This window comes from Phyllobates terribilis, unplaced genomic scaffold (assembly GCF_046119375.1).
Source record: "Phyllobates terribilis strain yellow unplaced genomic scaffold, ASM4611937v1 Scaffold_11__3_contigs__length_659146591, whole genome shotgun sequence".
Lineage (NCBI taxonomy): Eukaryota > Metazoa > Chordata > Amphibia > Anura > Dendrobatidae > Phyllobates > Phyllobates terribilis.
Genome location: NW_027362771.1, coordinates 547,553,343 through 547,567,250, shown reverse-complemented (window position 1 = coordinate 547,567,250; position 13,908 = coordinate 547,553,343). Strand labels below are relative to the sequence as shown.

Genomic DNA, 13,908 nt, shown 5'->3' with positions numbered 1-13,908 from the left:
AAAGATGGGACCCTGTCAGGTAATCGCTGGTCGTCCCAGTTCGTATAGAATAAAAAAGGAGGACACTTTGTAAATGTGTTCATATAAAAGCTATTGCTGTGATTACAGCTCCAGTACAGATTTATGTGTCTCCATGGTAACAGACCAGCCCTGTGTAGCTTGATCCTTCTGACCTATCTAGAGATGGCCGTAAATTGTGGCTGTTGAACATGAGAACCACCTCCGAGCTGCCGGCATTGGGGGCTCCTCTTGGGATTAGCCGGCCTGGGTGCAGGGTGACCACATGTCTCCAGGCCGGCTAATGGTAAGAAGGTGCCGGGAGGCAAGAAGTAAGGGCTCCCATCCATCGGCTCCAGAATAATGACATGGCCGCTGGCCCGGGCACAGATGGAAAGCAGTGATCCGACTACACAAGGCGTAGTTGTAGTCTGTTACCACGGAGACGCATTGCACTGCACAGTATATGAAGAAGACTAATTTATGATTATTTTATATGAATCCATTAGATAAACGATGGCCGTCAGGTGGAGAGCGACCTTATATTTCTCTTCGATAACCGGAAGACAGTGTATGAACCCCAGATTTCTCTTCGTCCCCATCCTGAAGGCGTCGCACACGTGTGTAAGTATTTTTGGGGCGGGGGTGGGGTGATGACATTTGACTGATTTTTGACAATTTTGGTAAAATTCCTTTTGTTTTTTGATCTTTTATGGTTAATGTATCTGCTCCTCTATATTCAGTGCAGGACCCCAAGTACCCGTTATTGTACATTCACCTCCGTAGGGTGTGGGGACAGATATGGCAGACGATACGCACATTGAAGGAGGATTGTGCCCGGCTGCAGATGGGACAGCGTGCCACCATGTGAGTGACTCCGGTCTTGTGATAGTGCGGATTATCAGATGTCAGATTAAAGGAAGTTTATTAAAGTCATATAGGCCTGTGCTTTTTCCTTGACTTCCCTTCTGTGTATCTTAGGGTGAACCTGCTGCGATACAATACCGAACTATCCAAAAAGAAGAACCTGATGACTTCGGAGTGCGAGCAGCTAAAGGCCAAGCTGGATTTCTTCCGAAGCAGTATCCAGATCGACCTGGAGAAATACAGCGAGCAGATGGAGTTTGGAATTAGTAAGTTGTTTCGTCAGACTGCAGCGGTAGCTCCGGCCTTTTTTCACTGTGTCGCCTTTCTGGATAAATTAGGGCTGGGGGCGCTGTTACATTAGTGTCTATGAAAAGCATCAGTGGTGAAAAGTGGTACTGCAAGCGACAGACAACTAAACATGGTGATGAAAGTTGATAAAAGTTTCCATGAAAACTTTAAGGAAAATACTTATAAGCAGGGATACAAATCCTTCTATTTAACCAATCTGCATGTGATTAGAAAGTCCATTTAATTTTTTTGTTATTTTGCCTGATATCATCTCAAATATTGACAAGCATGCATATTAAAGTTTTTTTTTTTTTAAATGCATTACTGATCTGTGCGTCTATTGCTTCAGGAGCTCTGTGTCCCTGACTCCTGAGCTGCACACCTCCCGGGGTGTTTTCCTGCAAACGGTGGGGGACCCAATTCTCAGGACCGGACCTCCACTAATGTCCTTGAAATTAAGAAAACAACAACATATAAAAAAAATAAAAGCAAACGCATATGTCGCTTATACACATTAAAGGCCGAGGAGGCGGTAAAATTGGGTTTTCTATAAGAGCCTGGACCAGATGGTTTTGCTTGTCTGGAGTGTAACCTGTTTTGCTGACATCTAGTGGCCAATATGAAAAGTGCAGCATTTACTTAGTAGTAATAATAATAATAATAATAATTCATTATTATTATTATAGCGCCATTCATTCCATGGCGCTTTACATGTGAAAGGGATATACTTAGCACAAACAATTACAATAAATTTTAACAATACAAGTCAGCGACTGGTACAGGAGGAGAGAGGACCCTGCCCGCCAGGGCTCACAGTCTACAAGGAATGGGTGAGGATCTTTATTTATATAGCGCCAACATATTCCGTAGCACTTAACAATCCAGAGGTTCATATACATTTATAATAAATAATAATCATTTTATCTCTAACGCGTCAAAATATTCCAAAGCAATTAAAATAAGACATCACAGGGTAACATATAATTCAACAAATTCCAAGAGAAGCTCAAGAGCTTACAATCTATGAGGAAATAGGGATTTTTTTTTTTGTGGACAATAAACTGTTCCAAAATGATTTCTGCTGTTTTGCAGCGTTTACCTGTCTACATGACGCTTGCATAGTCTGAATTAATTATTATTATTGTTATTTTTTTAGCCTCTGAAAAGCTGCTTTCAACATGGAAAGAGATGGAACAGGCTGTGAAAGAGTGCGGGAGGGTGAGCGAAATCTTCCTTTTGTTTGAGAGAAGGGGATTAGACACCATTTAAGTGAAGAAACAGTCAATCATGCATCCCATGGTGTGTGCCATAGGTATAATTGCATGTCATTATATTCTTACAGTAAACTAGACCTTGTATAGTATACAGGCTGGGATGTACAAATGGCGGCTGAGCTTGGTCAGCTATAGGGATGTGCATTCTGTATGATTGGTGCACCAGTTATTATTATTGAAGGGGGTGACACTGGACTTGTCCTGGGCACCCACAGCTTGTGCCGTCAATCCCATGCAGTAAGGAGAGCTTAAATGCAAGGTGCACAGGGCACCCTCCACCTACCATATACCACAATGTATGTATGGGGGCTGCATAGGGTAGATATAGGCAGTTGCAATAAGCATGCCTTGCTCAGTACTGCTATCAGACTGTATGTTACTGCAGAGATCCTCTTTTTATTCTTGTATTATATCAGATATTATACCAGGTAGTATAGGCTTCACTTACATCAATAGGAATCTGCCAGTGGATTGGTAGCCGTGACCTAAGCTTCATTGCCTATAGGACATTGAATCAGTCTCCATCCTTGCACTCGGGGCGGATATATCATTGGTGCAACCAGGAGCCCAAGTGGTGATGGGTCCATTTCCACCTCCAGAACGTGGAATTGTGCATTATGATGAGTAATTGGACTGCAAAGGACCCGTATACTGTTCTTGCACAGCGGCCCTCTCCTGTCTGTGTCCTCCAGTGCTTACATGGTTACATATAGCTCCCATCTGTGTGTCCTGTACAGGAGCAGGAGGTTCAGCACTTAGTGGAGAAGATGATGGTCCTGCAGACGGACAGCGTGGACTTACAGAGGAACCCACTGGGCAGGAGAAACCGTGGCACTCTCGATGATATGTAAGTGAGCCACCATCACACACATCCCTGTGATCTGCCATTTTTATATGGGCCCATGTTAGGCCGCAGTGCCTGGGCTCCTGACGTGAATTAATGGTCCCAGAGATCTGCGGCCGACCCCGTAACATGGACCATAAAATTTGCTTGTGTGAATACACCCTTACAGGCAATGTTTTCTGCTTTATCTAACAGAGAGGATCAGGCTAAGGATCTGTACCGGAGGCTGCGAGAGAGGCCGAGAGGTGACCAGATTCCTCCACGATCCCTCCTCTGCTCATTCCTATTTTCTAAGATAGCCTTTCTCTATTATCACAGATCAGAGATCAGGAGGCGACAGCCAGGATATGGTGCGACTGCTCCTACAGGCTGTCCAGAGCTTCGAGAAGAGGGTGGCGTTAATATATGACCAGCTGAGGTATGCCCTGCGCACGTCGCTGTCTGGACCCCTGCCATGTGGTTTCCCCTGCGTGTATTACTCTGGAGGGAGAGATCTTACTAAGGACCTCTCCCTCCAGTATTATGCAGTGTGTTTTTTTTCTTTGGGATAGGTTCGCACCCTGCAAAAACGCACAGATTAGACCACAAGCTGCAGCTATTTTGCACTGCATTTTAAAATCCCCTCCCCTCACTGTAATATGCATGCATTTCATGGACCCTGGATCCCGGCGTATCGCACAGTTTATTCTCCTCCCTTCATACTGTTTAGTGTGACCCCGACCACCCACTTTACCCTTATACTCTTAATGTTTGGTTTTGTCTCTTCACAGCAAGACGGTCGTTTGCAAGAGGAAAGCTTTGGATCTCGCCCCACGTCTGAAGGAAGTGATGACCCTGATGAGAGAAGATGAGAAAATGGTGGTAAAGAGACAAGAGAAGAGACAGCAGGAGCTGTGGGACCTGTTGAGAATTGCCTGCGTGAGTCTATACTCTTACACACTGTACTGGTAAACGGGAGACATTTAAAGGGGTTTTCCTTAGAAAAAACTCTGTTTGACTATGTGACTGCAGAATTGCACACTGTCACTATTTGCCTGTACGCGACTTGGTGGTCACTTAAGCACATGTATGTGGTAGTCAGTACGAGATTTTCCTGCTCTTCTTTGCAAAGTACATACATGCAGTCACGTGACGGTCCACTCACTCTGCAGATCCAGGGGTCACACAGAGTGACTGCAATATTTTCTTTTCATTGGGGGACATAGGAGACATGGGTTATGTGCTGCCACCTGGAGGCTGACACAAAGAATACATCTTTGGGATAAAAGCCAACTCCTCACCAGCAGCCGACACCTGACATTCAGTTTTAGCTTAGTGTCACGAAGGAAGCAGGCACGGGTTGAGTTTCAGACCTCTGTTGACTTGGATTTACTGGCAGGACTGTCAGATACGAAGCTTGGAAGGGTTCGGGTCTTTTTAATTAAGTTTGACTAGGATTAGGGAACAAAGGCCTTCAATGTCCGGTTTCTACCATTTCATTTAGAGAGGTTTTCACCTATAGAAAAGAAGCTATCGGCAGCGCTCCTATGGCGATATCCCCCTTTTTAATTTTTGCATGCCTGACTTGTGCCAGGGTTGACTTGCAAGGGCCAGGTTTTTGCATTGCCTATCCTTGTCCAGCGGAACTTGATTTGTAAGCCATGGGTCAGAATGGCCCACCTGGGTGAACCCGGGGCCATCATATTGGCACCCCTGGATTTGTGGGACCTCAATCCGGTCTTGGACACCCTTCAGTCCGCTCCTTTCTTGCTGATCAGAGATATATCTCTACATTTCGGCTTTCCTACATAGGTGATTGTTCCATCAGGCTAGACTCCGAGTGGTGGCTCTCATATGTCTCCCTTCTCTGGTACAGAGTGATCTTGCGTTCGGCACCCTCCTCTTTTCTTTAGGTACTCCATCCTTCTTCCCCCGGAGAGGTTCTTACACAATCTTACATAGAGCTCTGCAGTCCTATCTGTCTCTCACCGTTTCGTTCAGATGCCTCGTTGGTCATCCCGGTATGTCCTTGCAGAGGTCGGACCGCCTCTAGGTCTACCATTGTTCACTGGTTTCAATTCCACCAGTGCGGAAGATCGGCGTGATTTAGGGCGCCCTTATGCTCACTCCTTCCTCCTGGGTCATATGTCTCTGGGCGTCTGTTCTTCTATTCCATAGGGTCGCTACTTAGTCTTCAGTCCATAGCTTTGACAAGCTCTTACCTAAGTCTTCGCAGATCGGTACTACAGGCAGCTGTTACGATACTGGCGTAGTACTGCTGGGAACCAGTGGCCGAAGGAGCACGAGCAGAACGGCAAGCGGTGGTAGAAGTTCTTGTAGTTAGCAAAAGGAGTTGTAGGAAACAATCCGTAGATAGGTGCGAACAATCTAGGTAAGAATGTTCAGGAGCTCAGAGACTGGAAACTAGGCTAACAGCTAGATACAATACTCATGCAATGAGTGAGAGATCCATGCGGCTTTAAGCAGGCCCAAGCAGGAACAAGATAGATCCCACAGGTTCAGAATCTGCCATCTTAGTAAAGGGCAATTGCAGAACACAACAGCAGCCTCCAGTGGTATGGAGTGGGATTGAAGCACAATTATTAAGGTGAACAATAGCAGCCACTAGTGGTCAAACTGTAGAAGGACAACTGGAATTTTGACAGCAGCAGTTACTTGGGTAGTCGACTGAGGGATTGCTATTTTTCTATCTACAGTACTGGTATTTATTTCTCCCACCCTAGGGACTGTTTTAGTACATCCCATGGTTCCTGTGTCCCCCTAAAAATTGAGATTTTTTTGGTACTAACCATAAAATCTCTATCTCAGAATCTTCATTGGGGGACACTGCACCTTCCCTTGTTTGGGGGGGTCTTGGTTTTGCTTCTGAATAGCTGGGTGACGGCTGGCCCAGGTGTAGGTTGATGTATTCTTAGTGTCAGCCTCCAGGTGGCAGCATATAACCCATGGTTCCTGTGTCCCCCAATGACGGCTATGAGAAAGAGATGTTACGGTTAGTACCAAAAATGTTAATTTAAAGGGTTTATTTGGGGTAACAGCTGAAAATTGGTAAAACAATATAATAAGCATTACTTACCTATTCAGTACCAGGCGACCGCTCCCGTGATCCTCAAAGATCCTGCAGCAATTCTTATACGTCACTTCCGTCAATCACATGATTGCTGCAGCCAGTCACTGGCCTCAGCGGTGACTGTCATCTATAGCACTCGGACGACAGGCGTCATCACAAGGGGGCCACTAAAGCGGCGAGGCGTTATTGTTAACTAGCTATTACCTCATTTTTAACACTCTCAGACGGCTCCTTCAATGGACCCAACACTTCTATTGATTTCTTTTGCGCTTCTGATGTGTCTTATAACTTTCATTTTCTGCTCAGAGCAAAGTACGAGGACCCGTAAGTGCTCCGCTACTGCCGCAGCAGCTTCCCCTGAGTCTGAGGAGGTATGTGGTGATCTCAGTAAATCATTCTAATCGGGCACTAGTCCTAAACTCGACAACTGACGAAAACAAAGCCTAAAATGATCTACACATGAAAGTTAAAGGGGTATTCCCATCTGCAAGATCCTATCCCAATATGTAGTAGGTGTAATAATAATAATAATAATAATATTAGCAAATATCTCCAATTAGAAATGTAGTACAGTTCTTCTGATTCACTATGTTGCTTACCCCATGTGCAGGGCATTGCAGTAGCTTAGGTATCCATGGTGATGACCACTAAGAGCTAACTGTCACTATATGAGTGGGTCATCACCATGGATTCCTAAGCTACTGCTATGTCCTGCACATGGGGTAAGCGACATAGAAATGTATTATAGTTCTTCTGATTCACTAATTGGAGGTATTTGCTAATATTATTATTACTACATATTGGGATAGGATCTTGGAGATGGGAATACCCCTTTAATGTTTCGAGATTTCTCTACAATGCGTGTCAGTCATTAATTTTCATAAACGCTGAAGTCAGATTAATGCCAGGAATGGCTGATAACATGAAACAGTTTATACAACTGCGGAAAATGGAGACTGGATGGAGGGAAAAGGGAAAGCTCACTGAGCTCTGAATGGCGGTGGAGAGAGGGCATCTGTTACAGGGAAAGCCCACTGAGCTCGGAGCACAGGTGGAGAGAGGGCATCTGTTACAGGGAAAGCCCACTGAGCTCGGAGCGCAGGTGGAGAGAGGGCATCTGTTACAGGGAAAGCCCACTGAGCTCTGAACGCAGGTGGAGAGAGGGCATCTGTTACAAGGAAAGCCCACTGAGCTCAAAACGCAGGTGGAGAGAGGGCATCTGTTACAGGGAAAGCCCACTGAGCTCTGAACGCAGGTGGAGAGAGGGCATCTGTTACAAGGAAAGCCCACTGAGCTCAAAACGCAGGTGGAGAGAGGGCATCTGTTACAGGGAAAGCACACTGAGCTCTGAACCTGCAGCAGCACAAGCAGAAATGTCAGAGAAAGCAGACCTAGAAAATAATAATAATGAAAAAAGCAACACATAAATAAACTAAATTTACCTCTCTACGTACATGGATACATAAATAGAGAGCAAAATATATATCCGGCACACATTTTGATCAAATTGTGTCAGCCTACCTCTCACGACAAGACTGTCCTATAGATGGGTCACTAAAGTAAAGTCCTCCTCTCTTTTGAGCCTAGGCTTCCAAAATAAATTGAGGGTTTGTTTAGGAATCGGCTATATTTTGCTTTATTTAAAACCAGCCATGGCCCTATGGGGGACGTGCGTACAACCTAGATGAAGGCAGCCACAACCCCCAAATATACAGAGCAGAAAATCATTGTCTTGTCAGGGCGATCAAAATAGTGGCTAAGAACCTTCTACCGATCGGTGGAGTCAGAAGTTCTTTGTGACTGCGGGGGGCTGTTGTGTTTCATTGCTTTTGCGTTGCAGTCACAGCAGATCTGCGCGATTATTGCGCTTCGTTAGCAGACATTGTTTTTTTTCCTCCTTCGTGTGTGAATTGTGTATGTCATCACAGTGAGGACCTTCTGTCTGAGTCACAGAGTCTGTGTGGACAACTGGAGACTTCTATGAAAAGTTTAATGGCTGATCAAGACACCCACCTAATGGTAAGTGTAATGTCTGACACTGATAAATGACGCTCCTCACTTTCCATAATACTTATAGACGTAAAACGATAGAACAGTCTGGATCACCAGTGAAAAAGGAAAAGGGTGTAAGGTCCTTAGTTCTAGCACTCGGTGGGAGTCAGGAGTTTGATTCTCAAGTTGGAAAAGTCTGGCTTCCTGCCGCCACCACTAGGGGGAGCTAACCTCAGTCACATTTCCAATTGAAATCAGGGCTGAGTTTCCTATGTCAGCACATCTTTATTGCTGTGTGTGAAGGGGGCTGGTTGACTGCTCATTCCTATAGCTAAGCCCGACCCCCTTCTCTGTCAATGCTTCAACCATAGAAAAAGCTGTTAAAATGAACAGTCAGCCCCCTTCATACACAGAAATGATGACCGGCAGAGAAAGAAAACGCAGTCCTTAAATGGGGATCGGAGGGGGATATCTGAATATTTCAACATTTTTTTTTAATTTACTGTTTCACCACTTTCCGACGTGTGACGTACATTTACCTCACATGTCAGGTGTGGGTGTATGGGGCGGACTCAGGAGGTGAGCCTGCCACCTACATAATGAGTACTGTCATTGTTGAAAGCGACAGCCGGCAATAACTTCTGCGGCGTTAGCTCAGATTGCATCGGTTTAACCCCCTTAGATGCTAGATTCAATAGCTACTGCAGCATCTAAGTGGTTAGACAGCACAAAAGTGAAAAAACAATGGCCACTGTGGGGCAGGAGTTCACTGTACCACCCCTTTAATTCTACGCTTACACCAGTGATTTTGGACCTTTCCAAAATTTAATTTCCAACCCCACAAGCATTATTTTTTCTGGTAAAGCTCTATAGCAGCCATTGTGTCTGTAGCCTTTATAATGCATTGATCTTGGCCTCATAACCATTGTTTCTTTATTTCACAGTCACTAGACTGGTCATGGCTGCCGCCACATGAAGAGGAGTCGGGGGGCTGTCGGCTGACAGCAACGTGAAGCGATGGGGGGAATAAGACCGTGAAAATGGTGCCTTTAACTTGTTTTTTTATGATTGCGTGTTCCACTGCACATGGCCAAACCTTCTGTAATCAATAAAGCCGAGCTTATTTCAATTTAAGCCAAAAAAAAAAAAAATATATGGCTGCTCGGATCATAATGATGAGATACCAGGAACGGTTTGCAGCGCTGCCATTATTTCTTACGGAGCAGTTAGAAACGGGTACAGCGTCACCTACAGGCTGCTAGCAGGTACTGCAGAAAAAAAAAAACAATGATTCAACTGCACATTAAAAATTGACCTGATACCATAGGCCTAAAAACAAAGCCATTTTAATGCACATTGGGGGAGATTTACTAAGCTAGACGCTCCAGACTTCTGGCTCAATTTGCACCAAAAAAGACTCAACATACCTTGCACTCTTTTTTTTTTTTTCACCTCTGGGGCAATATGAGCAAAATAATGGCACAAACTAGGCCAACCAATAGGCGATGATAAATTTTAGCTCATTTTCCGACTGTCTAAATATCGGCCAGGGTTAGTAAATCTGCCCCATTGTGCTCTTTTATGAGTAAAGTTTAGAAACTTTTTTTTTTTTTTTTTAAGAATATTTTTTTACTGGTTTAATAATAATTCATATTATAAATAATAATTTTTTTTGCTTGTTAAAAAAAAAAGACGTTTTTATGATCTGTGGTGAAATAAATGTATTTTATTATATCATATGATATGGTAATTGTGTGTTCATTCATCCATTACCCGGTCAGAATCATGAACTGGAAGGAGCAGGCGGCCGGAGAGCGGATTTCGGCTGTGTTCACACATGACGCTCATGATACTCATCGGTAAAGACGAGTCCCCATCAGCTTCCATGTGCCTGAGCAGCATATATTCCTATGGGGGCAGGGAATTTTGTCTGAGGCTGAGAGCCCATTAAACTCTCATATATTCTAATTTATTTATTTATTTTTTATGGTTCGTGGAGCCTAATTTTTCAATTTTTTTTCTTCTTTTTTTTTGGCCAACATCAGGTGAAAAAAGGAAACAAAACCAGAAAATTCACATCTGTTTTTAACATTTTTTTTTTCCTGACCACAAAGGAAAACCAAAAGGCATTTCAAATTGTGTTCCCCTTTCTTTCCATAACAATTATTTTTATATTTTAGCCATTTTTTTTCTTTTCTGGACCAGGACAGAGCTAGTAACAATATATTGGACTGTCAGCAGCTTTCTTGTTTAGGGCTTGTTCATACTTTGCGGTTTTTACGCTTTTTTTTGTTACCCCCGTAGAAAAAAAAGTCACGTTTTTACAGTACTAGTAAAGTGGATGAGATTTCTAAAATCTCAGGTACTTGCTTCGTATATTTTCCTTGTTAATTCTTTCAGTGTTTTTGCAGCGTTTTTCACCCATTCAAATGAATTCAAAATACTTTTTTTTTTGTATCTGACTTCCCCTGTAACTGGGGCTGGCAATATTAGCCCTAGTTACAGGGTAAATTCAGCCTCCTGGCTGCATAACACAGCTGTCTGGGTCTGTTCAAACCCACCAGCTCCCTCCCATGGACCTGGTGATCCTGTGATCGCTGGTGCGGAAGGTATGAAGGCGCTGTAAGACCTTCCTATTCTGTATTCACAGCTCTCATTTACCTGTATATACAGTGATCAGGAAGGCAGAGATGGTAATGAACCATCTCTGCCTTCTCTGTGACCCAGCCATGTCTGATAGCTGGCTCCTCGCTTCTGCAGCTTATTCTGCGATGACGATGACCGGGTTTGATGTTTACAGATGTTTTTGGACGATTTATCAATTGCGACTACTTTTTTTTTTTTTTTATAAAGGTCTCAACATTTTTTTGGGTGTAAATGTTCCCTCCGGACTTATTCTTATGTACGTCCTAAAATTTTTGCTCTCCTTTTTTTGACATTAGGTGGAACGTGTGACTTTTTTGTGTGCCAAGAAGTCGCAGAAAAGGTTTACTGCCAAAAAAAAAAGAGCATTTTTTTTTAATTTTATTTTGCATGTTATTGAACCACGCATGCTATTTTGAAAAATTTGGCGTAAATGGTATCCACAAATACCCCTACAAAAAAGAAAAAATAAATGAAAAAAAACCAAAAAAAAAACAGGTTATAACAAATTGCGCCCTAACAGTCTATAGAAGCCAAACGGTGCCGAATTTTTAACAAAAACCTAACTGCAAAAAATGATATTTAGCTCCAAATACATGCAGTTAGGTGAGAAAAAAAAACATTTTCCCAAAAACAAAGGTCTTGAGGGGAGTTGTGGGGAAGTCAGATGCATCTTCATGAAGTGGAGTGTCTGACGAGTGACGTGCTCCTCCGTGTGCTACGCCAGGAGTTTTACTCCGGTCAGGGACTGGAGTGAGATTTCTGGCGTATGGAATGCCCCTGGAGTTGGCAAAAAGTTGCTAAATTTTGGCACAACTTGCGCTAAAAATTTGCGACTTTTCAAAGCTTTTAATCCAAAGTTCTCATGTGAAAGTTTTGATCAATCAGGCCCAAATTTCGCTTTTTGCCTGAGTTCCTGGTGCTCTCTCCCCTCTGCTGATCAGTTCTTAAAAAATACCAACTTTCAGACAGGGCTGGACAAATGCCCTCTATATTGACCAATGTCAATTTCTGTACAGCGCTACTGAATAAGTTGGCGCTATATAAGCAACATGAACTAGTTGTATATCTCGTGTATTACTCCACGACAAGCTGCTGGTGACCGATCAGACTGCAGACGGACGGTAACGGAGGACAAGACTGCTCGACAGCTCGTATACAGGGTCACGTTCCGTACTCGACCTTGAAACTGTTCATTCTGTCATAAAGCAGTTCAATAAAAGAGGATAAAAAAAAAAGCATAAAATGTAAATTATTAACCGCTTTTTATTGAAAAAATATATATAAAGCCGCTTTTTACCAGTTTATAGCTACATATTGTAAATCAGTTACAATGTAGTGAATATTCTGGTTTATCTGCTACAGTATATGCCGCGCAATGTCCTCATGTTCCTTATGGGTCTCCCTTACTAATGAAAAAAAAGTTCCAAAATTAGTCGACTTTATTAAAAATATGTTGTTTTGTGTATACAGCTACAACACAGACCAAGGCATCTCCATGGTTACCGACTACAAGCAAAATCGTAGTCTGATCCTTCAGTTTTACTCCCATCTGTCCCTTAAAGCGGTTGTCCAAGTTTGGGATGAAGTCTGTAGTCAATCTGTACCCTGCAGACTTCTGAATCCTCACAGTGTGTGCGCTGCACGCTGTCAGGATTCTCCGATCCTGCCGGGGAGATGAGGCACTCACATGACTTGAAGTAAGCAATTTGCATACATGAGGTCACATACCGACTAGATGTGCACAGGTTATTTTGAGTGAGGCCTAGCATGTCTAGTCAGAATGTGGCCACAAGTATGCAAATCATGTACTTCCGGTCACGTGACTGCCCGCTTTCGCAACTAGAGAATCTTGACAGTGTGTAGTGAGCGCGCTGTGAGGATTCAGAAGTCTGCAGGCACATAGTCACTGCAGGCTTTCATCCCAAACGTGGACAACCCCTTTAAGTCTTACACTTGCAGACAGTAGAAGAAGGGCACAATAAAGATGATTTGTCTGAAGCATCAGACTATTTGCAAAGTCGCTTCCATTTGAAATACATTCGAACAGTTAAGCTTTGGTTTTTGCAGGGAAGCCGATGTCATACATTGCAGGTGTCCTGTCTGGAGATGATGGCTTCAGATCCAGACTTTCTCTGTCATCTGCCTTATGATGTCAGAGCGCTGGATGTTCTGCTTTCTGTGACCGTTACACAAAGAGAAAGCAAATGACATAAATACAATTCCTATCAATCACAGCAAACCGCCGAGCCGCAGTGTGAGCGTCAGTCCCCTGATCCTGGTATGCAGTGTGTATTAGGCCACGTTCACACTGACGGTATTTTACATCAGTATTTGTAAGACAAAACCAAGGAAAATACAGAAGTGGTGACGTGTTTCTATTATACCTTTCCTCTGCTTGTTCCACTCCTGGTTTTGGCTTACAAATACTGATGTAAAATACTGACCGTGGTCTTATACTATCTTCAATTCTGCAAGCTTCAGAGCTGAAATCCTGCAGAATTCCTTTATAAAACTAGCTGGGTACACACTTATTGTGCCCCCTCCACATTACTCCTACAGGAGCTTTGTCACCTCCCGTTCTAATCCATAGACATTGATGAGTGGTCGGTCCTCCCTTTGCAGCTATAACATCTTCCGCTCTTCTGGGAAGACTTTTTATAAGATTTTGGAGGAATTTTTGTCTATTGATGCAGAAAACCATTTGTGAGGTCAGACGCTGATGTTGGAGGAGAGGCCGGGCTTGTAATCTCCGATCTAGCTCATCACAAAGGTGTTGGATGGAGCTGAGGTCCGGGCTCGGTGTGGCCGGTCATGTTCTTCCACCAAATTCCCCCAACCAGGTCTGTATGGACCTTGTGCACTGGGCACAATCATGGGGAACAGAAAAGGGCCTTCCCCAAACTGTTCCCACAAAGCTGGAAGCTACAATT

The 13,908-nt window shown here is 43.7% G+C and overlaps 1 protein-coding gene across 2 annotated transcripts in view; it reads left to right on the top strand.

Moving 5' to 3' along the window:
- Positions 1–10,071, top strand: part of IKBKB (inhibitor of nuclear factor kappa B kinase subunit beta) — a 30,931-nt gene extending 20,860 nt beyond the window's left edge. For both annotated transcript variants that reach the window (XM_073653970.1, XM_073653969.1), the window contains exons 12-22: positions 507–621; positions 741–864; positions 979–1,130; positions 2,309–2,370; positions 3,164–3,273; positions 3,466–3,515; positions 3,589–3,688; positions 4,041–4,188; positions 6,647–6,711; positions 8,269–8,359; positions 9,277–10,071. In XM_073653970.1, coding sequence (XP_073510071.1) covers positions 507–621; positions 741–864; positions 979–1,130; positions 2,309–2,370; positions 3,164–3,273; positions 3,466–3,515; positions 3,589–3,688; positions 4,041–4,188; positions 6,647–6,711; positions 8,269–8,359; positions 9,277–9,345 — 1,086 coding nt within the window. In that variant the 3' untranslated portion in view covers positions 9,346–10,071. The remainder of the gene's footprint in view (positions 1–506; positions 622–740; positions 865–978; positions 1,131–2,308; positions 2,371–3,163; positions 3,274–3,465; positions 3,516–3,588; positions 3,689–4,040; positions 4,189–6,646; positions 6,712–8,268; positions 8,360–9,276) is intronic.
- The last annotated feature ends 3,837 nt before the right edge of the window (positions 10,072–13,908 follow it).